This window comes from Lactuca serriola, chromosome 5, assembly GCF_051521515.1.
Source record: "Lactuca serriola cultivar US96UC23 chromosome 5, Lser_US96UC23_V15, whole genome shotgun sequence".
NCBI lineage: Eukaryota > Viridiplantae > Streptophyta > Magnoliopsida > Asterales > Asteraceae > Lactuca > Lactuca serriola.
The window spans coordinates 299,948,675-299,963,151 of NC_136412.1; the positions used below are offsets into that span (position 1 = coordinate 299,948,675).

General features: G+C 33.8%; 1 protein-coding gene and 1 long non-coding RNA gene across 4 annotated transcripts; both read right to left on the reverse strand.

The window, feature by feature from the left end:
• Positions 1 to 209: 209 nt before the first annotated feature.
• On the reverse strand, positions 210 to 1,389 carry LOC145051740 (uncharacterized). The gene is made up of 6 exons (XR_013683805.1): positions 1,279 to 1,389; positions 956 to 1,011; positions 778 to 829; positions 593 to 694; positions 402 to 482; positions 210 to 318 (listed from the first exon to the last, which is right to left on the reverse strand). It is a non-coding gene; the product is annotated as an uncharacterized LOC145051740 (long non-coding RNA).
• Positions 1,390 to 4,522: 3,133 nt separating this feature from the next.
• LOC145051741 (auxin transporter-like protein 2) lies at positions 4,523 to 6,452 on the reverse strand. Of its 3 annotated transcripts, none has more exons than XM_078999563.1 (5): positions 6,045 to 6,452; positions 5,806 to 5,902; positions 5,266 to 5,501; positions 4,986 to 5,171; positions 4,523 to 4,757 (listed from the first exon to the last, which is right to left on the reverse strand). In XM_078999563.1, exons 3-5 carry the CDS (start codon positions 5,440 to 5,442, stop codon positions 4,686 to 4,688), a joined length of 435 nt encoding a protein of 144 aa, XP_078855689.1. In that variant the 5' UTR covers positions 5,443 to 5,501; positions 5,806 to 5,902; positions 6,045 to 6,452; the 3' UTR covers positions 4,523 to 4,685. The 3 variants fall into 3 exon arrangements, with proteins under 3 accessions (XP_078855689.1, XP_078855690.1, XP_078855691.1); XM_078999564.1 differs by having other exon boundaries at positions 5,806 to 5,910; XM_078999565.1 differs by having other exon boundaries at positions 5,266 to 5,495; positions 5,806 to 6,452.
• Positions 6,453 to 14,477: the final 8,025 nt, after the last annotated feature.

Here is a 14,477-nt window from a genome sequence, read left to right on the forward strand (position 1 = left end):
TGTAGATCTGATGAAAGAGAAAAAAAATACAAAAAGGTTACTTCTTACAGACTTTTGTTTCCATATATGCTTAAATGAAATAAATTTAAAACAAAAAATTAGTTTTTACCCCATCTTATGGTGTTGCGATAATGTGTCTATGGTGAGAAAGGTGATACTAAGTTAAACAATTGTCAATAGGGAAGAAAAGTGACACCAACAGGCCTTGATATAAATTAAAAGTTTAAAACCAACCTGCCAAAACTTTCTGCTTGTTATGCTGCGAAATTTATAGTTGACAAGCTCACCATTTCTTCTATATGTATAAGCTATCACATTCTGTTTATACAAATAAAGAATTGTTCTTCAAAAAATGTAGTAAATTTATCGGAATTCAACATACTTAAATTATAGTATTATACCTTATCATCAATCATTTGCATAACAACATTTTTCTTCAAAATCTCTTATGATATTTTTTGTGTAGCAAAGTATTCAATCAACTGAAACATTTAAAAAAAAAAGATCATTGTATGTGTGTGTGTGTGTGTGAGAGAGAGAGAGAGAGAGAGAGAGAGAGAGAGAGAACAAATTATAAATTATTGTGAAGTACCTCATCACCAAGGGGCTCTAAACACAAGGTCTCTTCACTTGGTTTTTTGGGAACATTGACTTTGTTGACTTCTTCTTGTATAGGACCCACATCCGCTAAAACCTGTATTTGTATTAATTATATGGCAAATAATTTAATCTGTAATATTTAAAAAAAGTGGAGAAACATAATTAAAGTGTACATACATGACCAGATAATCCACATTCAAAATCGAAGCATCTCCATATTGCAACTTTCCTGAATACAAAGAGGAAAAATAAGTTATTCATGAAGTTTGAGTGGATAAATAATCATGGAATCAAATTAAACGCAGAAAAAAGTCAAGAGCAACTTTAAGTGAACTAAAGACATAAGAAGTTTTACTCATTTTGGTTTTTATGGAATGAAAGAGTTCTCTCTTTGGATTGCCCACCTTTGCACTGTTTCAACAGAAGGTTAAATAAATTAAGTAAAAGCTTTCAAACAAATTCAATATCTATTACTTCATCTCTTCAACATTAGGGTTACTTATAGCATCTTCAAAGTTCAAATCAAAGTCATTGGGATTAATAAAGATGTCTCATCGCACTCCATGTTTTCCTCAAAATTGATGCAAATATTTAATTTCAAAACAAAAGATTTCGATGTATGATGTAAAATGTCAAAGTAATTGGGAAAAAAAACCTAACAAATGAAGATATTCATACCAATGGACAAATTAGGAGAGTGTATTGGCCAGGGGTACATGAATCGAAATTTATCCCGGTCTGCTCAACCTTGAGCTTCAAAGCTTTATTTTGTCACCCTACTTCATAAACACCATGTGCTTCCTCCTCCTCTTCGTTAAATTTCGCCAAAATTGGAACAAAATGGCATACAATTAAGCAAACGAATCGAAATTAGAATAGAATACGAAACCATTGAAGAATAAGGAAGAAGTAAAGAAAAACCTGAAGATTTTGAGAGAAGATTAGAATTCGAATGAGGGGCGGAAATTTGCAACTGGGGTTTCGGGAACTCCCAAAAAGACTTATGGGTTTATTGGTTCTTTATATGTCCTTCAAAATCAAAATAAAGCCAAAACCTAAGCCCTAAAATAGAAACAAAGTAGAGCGATAGAGCAATAATACTTCAAAGAACAATACCTGAGTATAGATGCAAGGAGACTCGAATGCCTCAGGATCTCTACACACCGCATGAAGCGACACCGATAAGAAATCAACCGCGTAGCCTTTCGCCCTCTCTGTATCGATGTCGAAATGTCGTTGGAAGCCACCGATCGGAGTAGAGAAGATGTGGAAGTAAGATAATGGCCCTCGGTTGATTTGAAGCAGATGAAGCAGAAGAGGATAGGGACGAAAAGAGTAGATAGCTGACGAAGATAATGTGAGCGGAAGAATCGGGAAGAAAAACCCCTAACCGCGCTTTCTAGTGACGAACGTGATGATGGAAGGGTTTAAAGGAGCGATGGTAAACCTTCAGTCGGGTAATGCGGTGGAAGCTGCCCCTAATCACGCACCTCTCACCATCGGCCCTAAACCTCTCAAGTTGTCGTCTGCACCACCGCCTAAAACGGGTCTGGGTCGGTGGTGAAGAAGAAGCGAGAAACGGTGGAGACGATGAGTGAGAACAGAAGGGTAATTGAAGGAGGCGGTGACCCTGGTGGACTAACTATTGGTTAAGAAAAACGGTGAAAGAAAGAGAAATCAACACGTGGAAAAACAATATAGAAAATTGCACAATATACCCTCTAAAAGAAACGCGCTAGCATTGTAAAAACAGACAAAGAATGAGGACCAAATCTGCTGAATACCTAGGAAGTTCACTGTAGTTAAGCTAGAAGAATTTTAATATATATATATATATATATATATATATATATATATATATATATATATATATATATATATATATATATATATAATATTTTTAGCCAACGAAATCACATTTGGCATTATCTTCCCAGCTTAATGCGCTGTGATTACGTGGCACATAAGACCAATGTATTGAAACTCCAAGAAATATTTTTAACTTGATTTTCAAATTTTCAAACTCTATAATTTCTCTCCAATTGTTAAGGACGGATCTCCATCTAATAATGTTTTAATGATCTAATTTTTAGTCATTTTGTTTGTATTTCATAAGATACTATATAAAACGTCATTGTTTTTATATACGTTTTAGTTAAGGCTTTATAAACTCGTATTTTACACTTGAAAACTTGTAACCTGAAGAGAGAAAATCTCAAATGACATGTCTATTTGTGATTGTAAACGTTTTTATAATTTTATTGCACAAATTATGCATTAAAAGCTTACACAACCGCAGATGAACATGTCTTCTGATGTTTTCTCTTAGCTACAGGAGAGGAAATTGCAAATGGCTTGTCTATATGAAATTTTCTCTCTTCTAAGTTTGATTATGCAACTTTCTAAAGCATGGTACAAGCATTTAAAGCATATATTATAATCGTAGATAATTTGTTACCAGTAATTTTTTCAACATTTGAACAAACAACTTTGCGCAACGTATTAAAGGTTCTCAAAATGAAATGTGGCAAGTAATCGCTCTTCTAGAAAGTGCACGGCGTTTGCTATTTCAGACAACCACATTTAATTTTGACATTGGACATACATGTTACACATGATAACAGTGATCTGTTATTATTTTTTTTTTTCATTTGTTGATTCTCAATCAGATACACACTACTAAACAAATTGCCACACAAAAATTTCTCAATACATGTTGTGGCTTGCGGCAGAGTTTTGTCAGTGAACTTCGTGTAGGATGATATTCAAATGGAAATCTAAGTAAAGTCTCAATATATTGGGAAAAGTTTTTTAAAAGTCATAATTTTTTATTAATAAAAAAGCTTAGAAAACCGGTTAATTTCTTCCGTTTAATCTTTTTTTATCTTTTCAGCAGATAAACGCTTATATGCATGGGCGGTCCTAGAGTGGGGGCAGTTGCCCCCACAACAAAAAAAATCATTAAAAAATTGTTTTTTTTTTTCAAAAAAATAGATTTTAGCCCTTCAAAATTATATATTTTGACTCATCAAAAAAATTTGACCCCCATAAAAAAGTTATAAAAAAAATTGCCCCCTCTTCGGAAAATTCTTGGGTCCGCCCCTGCTTATATGGCATGCCAAGTTGGAAGAGAGTGCTGACATGGCAGCTGATGTCGCATGCCATATCAGCCAAAATGCTTACAACCTTAAAATATTTGATGTTTTTGAGAAAAGATATGGACGGGATTCAAAATGGTGACCTTAATATCCCAAACAAAGGACTTAGCCAACTAGGCTATAAAATGCTAACGATTTTCATCCTGAACAATAATATATAATACCTACCAATTTTCCTTATCTTAATCAAAGATGCCATTTCGGATAGGATAAAAACTAGATGGGGAAGCGTCGAACTTTCGTTCTTACAATACAAAATCTTAAGCTTACCAATTGATCTAGATGACTTTTCATATATTTGTCCTTCATTATTATATTTAATGTATACCGTTCCGAGGATTTATATCAAATTATTAATACTATTGTTATTATTGAAAACGAAATTAAATAAATTATATTTTAAAATTCATGTAATATTATTAAATAAACACTTATGTAAATTTTTTTAAAACACATATTATACGTATATGTGTTTATTTAATAATATTACTTAAAAACGAATTTAAAAATAATTTATTTAACTTTTGTTTTAAATAATAATAATAATAATAATAACAACAACAAGGTGTGAAACCCTGCTCCGCGGGGTTCGGTTAAGAACAAAGTAATATATACAAGTGGACTAACAAATAGAATCTGCATCACAAGATATTCCATATCTTCAACCATAATTTTTTTTTTCTGCTTAACAATGATGCTCAGTGAAGGAGTTATGTCTTTAAATGGTTACTACGACCAAACAAAATGAAATGTAAAACTAAATCTAAAAAGTCAAACTCAAAACCTTTTCTTTTTGAAGAAAAAAAAGAGACAAATATACAAACATCAAGTAGACAGAAAGAATTGATAACACAAGATAAACAAAATCTGCTTCAGAAAAAAGTTTGCTCTATCTTAACCGCACAAAAAAACACAATACTTATACCGTTAGATTCGCTCCTTTCGGATTTGCTCACACACGATTTGCTTGAAATCGAAGCCCATCCCACACTCTAAGAACTAAAAAACAACCAATAATGAGAACAAATCAATGAAAAGAAAAGAAAAGTAGCTGCTATTTCTTGCATTTAATCAGAAACATAAACGAAATTTGTGTAATTAAACATACAAAGTAACCATTACTAACAACACCTTGATTCCTGCTGTCACCAACCTCTAGAGGGGAATATCAAGAACCATCTATACATTTGGTAATCGCTAAAGAATAAAAAATGGATGAAGATTAACCTGAATAGCATGGTTCTTAGAAGTTGACATTCTCTTTCTTGTTTTTGGCTCTATACTGGACATAGAGAACACTGATGAGATAAGCAGTCCAGCTTCCAAGGAGTCCATAAAAGACTTCAAAGATGACTCCTGAAAGCATACCCAATTGAGAGAAAGAGTATGGGAGTTCAACAACACTTGTGCTGCCTGAAATCACAAAACAATAGACAAAAACGACTCAAATTTTTTATGAAAAAAGAGAGGATAACTACAAGGTGTAGAGGGTGATATGGTAAATTACCTGGTTTGAGACACAACTGAACCAAGCATCATAAGCAGAACCACCATGCCAAAGAAAGTTCTTGAAGCTAGACATTGACTGATCTACCCCTACCTGCCCCTCTCCTTGTTCTTGCTCATTTGAACCCTTCATTTCCTCGGGAACTATCGCTCCTTCACGTTGCTTATTAGGAACCATTTTCGCTCTGTTTTCTTACGTTTACGAAAGTCTTTCCAGTTGTTAAAAGAGATCTGAAACTGAAAAGACAACACGCCATAAGAAGCGCTTAAAAAGTTCTCTACCTTTGCCTTTATTTGGGTTTGATGACAGAAAATATAATGAATCAATTCAAGTAATTAAAATAATAAAGTAACGGAAGCTACTCATAGGCATATATACTTTAAATTGTAAGATATCTATATTTTTTTTGAAAAAAAAGATCAATTAGTTGTTACCACTTTCAATTTAAAACAACCAATTTAAACAGCTTATGCTCCAAAAGTGAACTGTTAACCCTAGGCGGAACCCTAACTATATACAGAAAGACAATCCAAAATGAACCTGGGCAGGCTGGTGACTCGGATTGTGCTGGGATTCGGTGACATTGCTTCTTCGTGCTTCCCTATCGGTCGCGACCAACCTCAGCACCTCGCTCATTCTTTTCCACTCGAAAGTCAAAACAAAAGAAGATTAGGGCAAACCAGACACCAAACGGGGATGCAAAATAAAAGATGAATCAACCGACTCCCGTCGATGCCGACATCGAATGGAATCTAAAGCAAATAGAGTCAGAGGCATACGAAGAGCGTTTTGAGGCGGTGAATCGGTTAAGACGATGAACAGTTGTCGGATCAAACATACTCCATCAACAGTGTGAATCGGAGGTTTAGTGGTGGAATCGATGTTCCAAATGAGAGTTGAGCAGCGGGAACCATCGGCAAGAGCAAGATGATCTAAGTTTGAATGGAATTTGGAGCAGAGATAAAAGCAACATGTTGGAGTGAGCGGTCTAGGAATCATCGATGCATGACGGGGATTGACGCTTTGAGAGAGCTTTAGAGGAGCGTTGGTAAACCTTCAGTCGAGTAATGCGGTGGAAGTAGCGATTAAAGGCGGTGGTGGTGAACGATCACCTGTAGGTTCGTGGTGGTGAGAGCCTTTTCAGGTTTAAGTGTGAAGAAGAACGGAGAAGCGATGAAATAAGAAAAGATATCCCAAAAGGAACAATCGACAGAATATGAAAGATAAACATGAAATACAGTCAGACAACAGCAACAGCGATCATCAACACGTGTAATAATTACATAAAATATTGTTATAGAAAAACATTACGAAACTGCAACAAAACATATACGACCATTTCTACCAACCCCTTAGGCATTTTACTATTCCTAAGCTCAAACAACTTTAATATATATATATATATATATATATATATATATATATATATATATATATATATAGTTAGGTTATTTTGTTTTCACTATCTATTGTGTGTATATATGACTGATTCTGTACCAATCATTTTAGTTATTTTAAAAAAGTAATTAATTCATATTACATGTTGAAGATATAATGAATATTAATTACATCTTCAGTATTTAATATACATTAATTACTTTCTTAAAATAACTAAAATGATTGGTCCAGAATCAGTCATAAATGCACACAATAGATAGTTAAAACATTTGAACCTAACTCTCTCTCTCTCTCTCTCTCTCTCTCTCTCTCTCTATATATATATATATATATATATATATATATATATATATATATATATATAAAATAATGTATGGATTTAAATAATCGGCACAATATACATTAAATAAAATAGTGAAAGATTAAATAAACAATAGCTATCTAGATCAATTGGTGAGCCTATAGGATTTACAAGAGTTGCAGGTTCGATCCTCCTAACTCGTTTTTATCGCATCATAAATAGTATCTTTTATTAGGCTAAGGAAAGCCGAAAGACATTATATATTACTGTTAAAGTTAAGTACCTCATGCAGATTGTAGCCTAGTTGGCTAAGCCTAGGTTTGGGATATTAAGTCATGAGTTCGAACTTGGCATGCCACGTAGGTGTTTACCTTAAATAAAAATAAAAACTTATAATAACGATAAATGTTTTTTTTTTCTAGCTCATCATGGGCCATTGAGGATATTCAATTTCTCAGGACCGCCCTGAAACCTTCATACCTAACGAATCTATGTCCAACTTCTATCATTCAATAACTTATACTAAAAGTCACAATCTTCTAACCCTTCATACCCGAACCTACATTTTATTTTAAGAAAACGTATGTAATACAAAATTGTATTTTAAGCTACATGAGTTTAAACACAAAAGTATTATTAAGAATTTGATAAAAATCTTTACATTAAACTTTTAAACAAATATTGACTATGAATTGCATGACCTCACATAATTAATGGAAACTTACAAGTTGTCATGTATCCTACTATCACTTTCGTTAAGCTTACGGTTGCATACCACATCATGGGTCCAAGTATGACCAAGTCGCCTTGTGCAACCCTTTCCAACTTACAATAATATGAGTACAGATCATCATATCATGACATCATGTTAATTGACATCTACTTCGTGACGGGAGCTACCATCCTAGTAAATTCTTGTATGATGTCTTCATGATGGGAGCTACCATCCTAAAAAACTAATGTGTATGCCCTTGTGGTACATCATGGGCTAGTCAATTTATTCTTTTACATCTTATTATCACTTTCGTTAAGCTTAGGGTTACATACCACATCATCGGTCTAAGCAAGACCAAGTCGCGTTGTGCAACCCTTTCCAACTTACCATAATAGGAGAACAAATCATCCTATCATAACATCATGTTTTTTGACATCTACTTCATGACATCTACAATTAGTGAGGAAAATGAAATGGTCACTAACTATAGAAGGAGTCGTCACTAAATGATTTAGTGACCAAACATTTGGTCGTCTCTTTTCGTCACTATAGGTCCGTCACAAAAACTGCTTAGTGATGAAAATAGAAAAGTGGTCACTAAATAGTGACTACAATATACTAGTCGCTAAATCTTTGACGATCTGTTTCGTCACTAAATGTTGTCACTAATGAATGAAAGTCGTCACTGTTTTTCCTAATTAATGACCATAAAAAGTTGTCACTATCTCATCAAACTAGTGACCATAGAAATTCGTCACTAGTTTATCCAATTAGTGACCATAGGAAGTCGTCACTAGTTTATCCAATTAATGACCATACAAAGTCGTCATTGATTTATCCTGACTTATCACACTAGTTACCATAAAAACTCGTCAAAAGATAAACATTAATTGTTCTCAATATACATTACCAGAATATACATTACCAGTTGACTAAAAAAGTATCATATATTCACATTTAGACAAAGTAAGGATTATACAAAATATTCAAATATGGATTCAACCTCGTCTTTACCATGAAAATATAAAAAAAAAATTGAATCTCATTGCAAACAAAGACAAATAAGAGTAAGATAAGTAGATGTTAAGTTTCATTGCAATCCATGACCTTGTTCTGCTGCTGCCAAAGATGATGTCTTGACTATTCCGTGTCCAAGCGATGGAGTAAAAAAATGGTGTTGCTTCTAGTGGTTTTAATGGCTAAAAAACAAAATAATACTTCATTAATAAATAAAATTAATGATAGCAATTAACTTTTAAAAGTTAAAACTAGTACCTACCGATTGAAAAACCACTTGTTCTAAGCATGGAAATCACTAACTGATTAACTAGAAAACTCAAAATTATCAAAAAATAATGTAACAGCATCTAACTTGGCCTCACATTTTGAATGATAAAAAGCAAGTATTACAATTACACCCCTCTTGTTTTACTATTTTACCCTTTAGGAGATAATATAAAATTGCTTTTTTACCTTGAAAGCTGCAGAATAAGTAGCTTGGAGGTTGTACATACCCTCAAAGGTTGTAATGCTTCTTTTCTCCTTGCCTTAGTGTCCTAGTACTATATAACTATTAGAAAAATAAAACAAGACATTTAAAATCTTTATCTTTGACAAAAAAAAAGATTAAAACCTACAGTAAAAAATTACTTTGGAGTTTGAAGCCATCCAATGACATGCCCCTATATTGGCAATCACTATCTCGGTAACTAACTGTCTCTTCTCTTGCTAATCCAAAATCTACAAGTTTAAGTGTTCTTTGATCTTTTGTCAATGCCAATTTTTCTGTAGAAAATTATAAATTAAATTAATTGTAGGATTTAATAGATATCATTAGCCATGGGTATGTTTAGTTAGATGGAATGGAATGACCATAGTAATGGAATGAGTAATTACATTCCATGGTCATGTTTGGTTGGAATTGAATTCCATGAGTTTGTGCACGGAAGGTTGAAATTCAGTTTACAAGTGCGGGAGATTGGAATTGAATTCCATGAGCTTATGTAAGGAAAGTTGAATTTTGTCGCTTGTAGCAATCATTTGCAACCAAATGTCGAAATAGAATGGAGTTGAATTCAAATTCAGATCTACTACTAATGCATAAAAACAAAATAATTGAAAGTCTTACCTCTTGAAGCTTTGTATTTATATCAAGCATCTTTTGATCTAGTTTTCAAAGCCTCCCTTAACATGAGTTTGAGATCCAATTCCAAATGTAGTTTCTCCACCTATAAAAAGCAATAAACATGTAACGTCCGCGTTTCCAGGCTAGGCAATTTCGTTGATGTAATAGTTTAGGTTAACCCTTGTAACTCTTTTTGAAGTATTAATTGTAGTGGTGTTGATTATGATGGCATGTGCGGAATTAGAAAGATCTAGTGAATCATCATGTAAAATCAAGAATACAAGGAGTAAATAATTCTTTGTAAGCTCATATTAGATCTTGAAAGAATATACAAATGGGTTTGTACAAAGTTTTTCTCTCTAGTCTAACACTCCAAATGGATTCACTTACATAATGAGAGTCACTCACTTCCTATTTATAGGAAAGACTCAACTCATTTACACATACAAAGGGGAAAGCCTAAAACACTACATCCAAGAGTGACTTTGCACCCTAACATTCTCCCCCTAAAAGTTAGGATTGGATGTCTGGCTTCAATCTCCAACGAGCTAGCGCGATCAAGACCAAACTCCCCCTCGAAGTAACACCGGTCTTCAAATCCGCAAATGAATATTCGACAAACCCGAGAAGCTTCGAATACCCATCATTCTCCCCCTTTTTATAATCAAAAAATGATTATTAAACCCACTAAGGATGAGAAGCGCCCGATGAATAGTCTTCACGGTACTCCCCCTTGATGTATACCAAAAATGAATCACCAAAAATCTTGCACGGAAAAACAATCACGAAAAAGCCACAAAAAATTTCCAATTTATGAAAATTTTTGACTTTTTGGGTGAAAGTTGCAAGATTTTTCAAAAACCGGGTAGAAATTGTCACTTTCTGAAACTTGCAGGGACCCGTTGCGCCAAAAACAGTCAAATATGCGAAACTCTAGTCCATTTGCGAACCAGGGCATAAAGCGTAAATTCGCACAAACTGCAGGGACCAGAACTGAAAATTCTGCAATTTCTCAGCTTTTATTACCCATTTGCGAAGTTGGGTCAATTTTGCCATGTTTTTGAAATTTCAGGGACTAATTTCGAAACTTGTGTGTTTTCTTCCCTAATTCATTAACAAGTGAAATACTTCGCATCGTCAAATTCTTCGCACGTCACTGAAACATGGATGCGAACTAACAACATCACTATCTTATATGCAAATCGTTCTTGACCTCAAATTTGTTTAACAAAATGCGAACTCATGTTTGAAACCCAGATGCGAACTTCATATCACATCCTTATATGCGAACCATTTTAAGACCCAGATGCGAACTCGATTTTGATTCACCCATATGCGAATCTTGTTTGACCATCAACCACAAAATTGTCTCACCAAATGCGAAATCGAAATCTAATCACTCATCAAACCATCGATTCCAACCTGAAACATTCGCATCTAATGATCCCAAGAAACTGTTCGACCATTGAATCCATAACATCAAAAATTGACTGCCTTTAATCCTTGACTTCGCATAATCGATTCAAAATCAAAATTGCTACTCCAAGACGTACTTCATCTGCTTTCCAAATCTGATTCTTTGACTTTAATATTGCTTTCAACTAAAAAAAAACATCATTCGAAATTGAGGCTAGACAACTTGAATCAAATTTCGATTTCAAGCGATTCTTCAATAATCGAACTCTATTTTGACATTAATCGATTCAGGCTTTGACTATCTCGCTTCACCTGTTCGTTATCAAAATTGACTTCTACACATCACAATCAACTGTACCCCAAATCGAATTGACTATTAGATGTTAACAAGTGTAAACTCAAAACCGATTAACTCAAACTCGATTCTGTGATTCAATTTCGGACTCCAATCAATAGTATTAGGACTCGATTTTCAAACAATTCTAATGAAGATATGACATAGATGAAATCGACATCGATTCTAGACCAAATCGAAAACTAATTTGTCTTTAGCCTTCGCAAGTCAAAATTTCTCAAAACTCTTTCAATTCGATCAACAAACATCAGTTGAATCGACGTCCGTATTTCAATCGACTCATTCCAAGTACAAACAAAATCGAAATCAATTATCGACTCCAAATCAAGAGGATGCGAACGAAACAGAATCAAACACATTTGACCCTCAAAACATTCACACATGCGAACAAAAACCAGATGTAATTGAAATCACAAAAACTAGACGGAATTGAAATCACACCATGGAGGTCTGAGCATAGTAAAAAAAGCTCGATTCAAAATAAATCAATTTTTCGTTTGATTCTCATCTATTCATCAATGTAACTATGCGAAAGAAACAATTGAGAATAGATGTTGAATTGGACTCAGCTGACGAACAGGGTTCAAATTCTATTTGGGCTCAATAATCCGATCAATGAATAGTGACAATTCAATTAAATGGGCTTCTAATCGGATGTAAAGTAATCAGATCACGATATGGATTTAAAATCAATTATGAACAGTACCGAATTTAAAATTTTGTTTTTGGTTGGATTTGATCTTAAAAAAAATATTGGATCATCAATGGGGTTGAAACAAATTTGATCCAATGAGGCAAATCGATCAAAAATGAAAAACGTAAAGTATGAATCGAAATCATGGACGTTTTGGAATACATTTGAGAATTTGAGTTACCTTTTTCACGAATCGAGATCCATTTTCAACGAACAAATCAAATTTGGAAGATCTGGGTTCTTTTGTCGGAATGAGAAAATCTCCAAATCGAACATTATACCACCCACCATGCAAGATGTACGACTCGTTCTTTGTGTTCTTCAACGATCCAAGAACATCTTCAAAAGAACCACCAACACTTTTGGGTTTTGACTTCAAATTCAATGCAACACTTGGAGATTGTTGCTTTGGAACCCAAATTTGCTTCATGGATTTCAGCTTCACAACATTTGACGATTTTTGTGAGTAAACCCGCTTGTTTTTGCGATCGATCTTCTTCTTCTTTTTCTTTCTCATCTTTTTGCATCTTGAAGACTTGACTTCATGAACAAACCCACTTTCCACAACATCAACTTTGTGAATTTGAATCAAATCTTTTGGAGTTTGATATTTGTGATTTTCTTGGATCACCGGCTTCCGATAAGGAATCATTCCTTCAAACGAATCACAAGAACACAAAATATCATCGGTTTGAACTCTAATTGAGCAAAAAACTTTTTCATCTTGAAAATCAACTTGAACTCCTTTTTCTTGAACATCACATTGAACTCCATTATCAAGAACTTCAAGAAACTTAAGAGCACGAAGATCATTTGGGTTTTCAATTAGAGAAATGTATTTCTTATTGAACAAATCTCTTTCTTCTCCTTCCTTTTGATTTCTACTACGGACTAATATGGACAAGGCAATTTTATTCAACCATGCAATCTTACAAATTGTTTGAAATACCAAGCTTCCATTATCATCCTTCAAACCTCCATAAGAAACCATATTACCCCATGAAATCAATTTGCTTAACACTAACCCATAAAATTGATCTTCATTGACTTTGTATTTCACATCTTTAACGATCACAATCCAAGAATCATATGGCAAACCCACCATGATCACAAAACTTGAAGAATTCTAGAGAGAGAAAGTGATTTTGAATGAGTTTTCTAGAGAGAGAAAGTAAAAATCACTTGAATTCTAGTGAAGGAAATCGAATTATGAATAAAATCAAAGATGAATTCGATTTCTAGAATCCAAAAACTCTCTAAACCACGAAGATCCAAGATCATAAAATGAATCACTAAATCAAAATCACCATCAAGGATCAATTCCTGATGAAATCAAGAACACCCACTCTGATACCAATTGTAGTGGTGTTAATTATGATGGCATGTGCGGAATTAGAAAGATCTAGTGAATCATCATGTAAAATCAAGAATACAAGAAGTAAAAAATTCCTCTGTAATCTTATATTAGATCTAGAAAGGATATACAAATGGGTTTGTACAAAGTTTTTCTCTCTAGTCTAACACTCCAAATGGATTCACTTACATAATGGGAGTCACTCACTTCCTATTTATAGGAAAGACTCAACCCATTTACACATACAAAGGGGAAAGCCTAAAACACTACATCCAAGAGTGACTTTGCACTCTAACATTAATGATGAAATATTTGAGTATTATGTGAATTATGTGTATTTGTGTGCTTATTACTTAATTATAAACATATAATTAATAAAGGATAAAAATAAGCATCAAAATTAAAGTGTGAGATAAGCCCGATATCTTTACATAAAGTTTTAGTGGTCGAAACAAGGATTCCGGAGATATAAGAAATGCCGAAATCCAAGTTATAACGAAGAAGTTATGACATGTCGAAGTTTCGCGACAGAATCGGCACGACGCCGAATGACGTAAAATATGAATTTAATATAGAGCGATATCTAGCCTTAGTGATCTAAATGAAAGTCTTAGGGTTAGTTAAACCGAGAGTGTGCATGAAAAGAACGCCCAAATCTGACTTCGTATGAGGAAGTTATGATTTTTCGAAGTTTCGACTTAGCGGTATGCAGCCCGAATACTCGAAATAGAGATCGAGTGATATTTAGCAAAAAATTTCTAAATGAGAATTGAAGATCTCATTGATAGTAGTCCAACAGTAAAAAGACAGACAAAAACGGAGTTCAGATGAAGGAGTTATGAATTTCAAACAGA

Bases quoted from the DNA above. Each gene is read 5' to 3' on its own strand.
- LOC145051741 (XM_078999563.1), bottom strand. From the start codon at position 5,442: ATGGTTCCTAATAAGCAACGTGAAGGAGCGATAGTTCCCGAGGAAATG. The intron at 5,172-5,265 runs GTAATTTACCAT...TTGTGATTTCAG, and splicing joins TCAGTTGTGTCTCAAACCAG to GCAGCACAAGTGTTGTTGAA. The intron at 4,758-4,985 runs GTTAATCTTCAT...GTTGTTTTTTAG, and splicing joins CTAAGAACCATGCTATTCAG to TTCTTAGAGTGTGGGATGGG.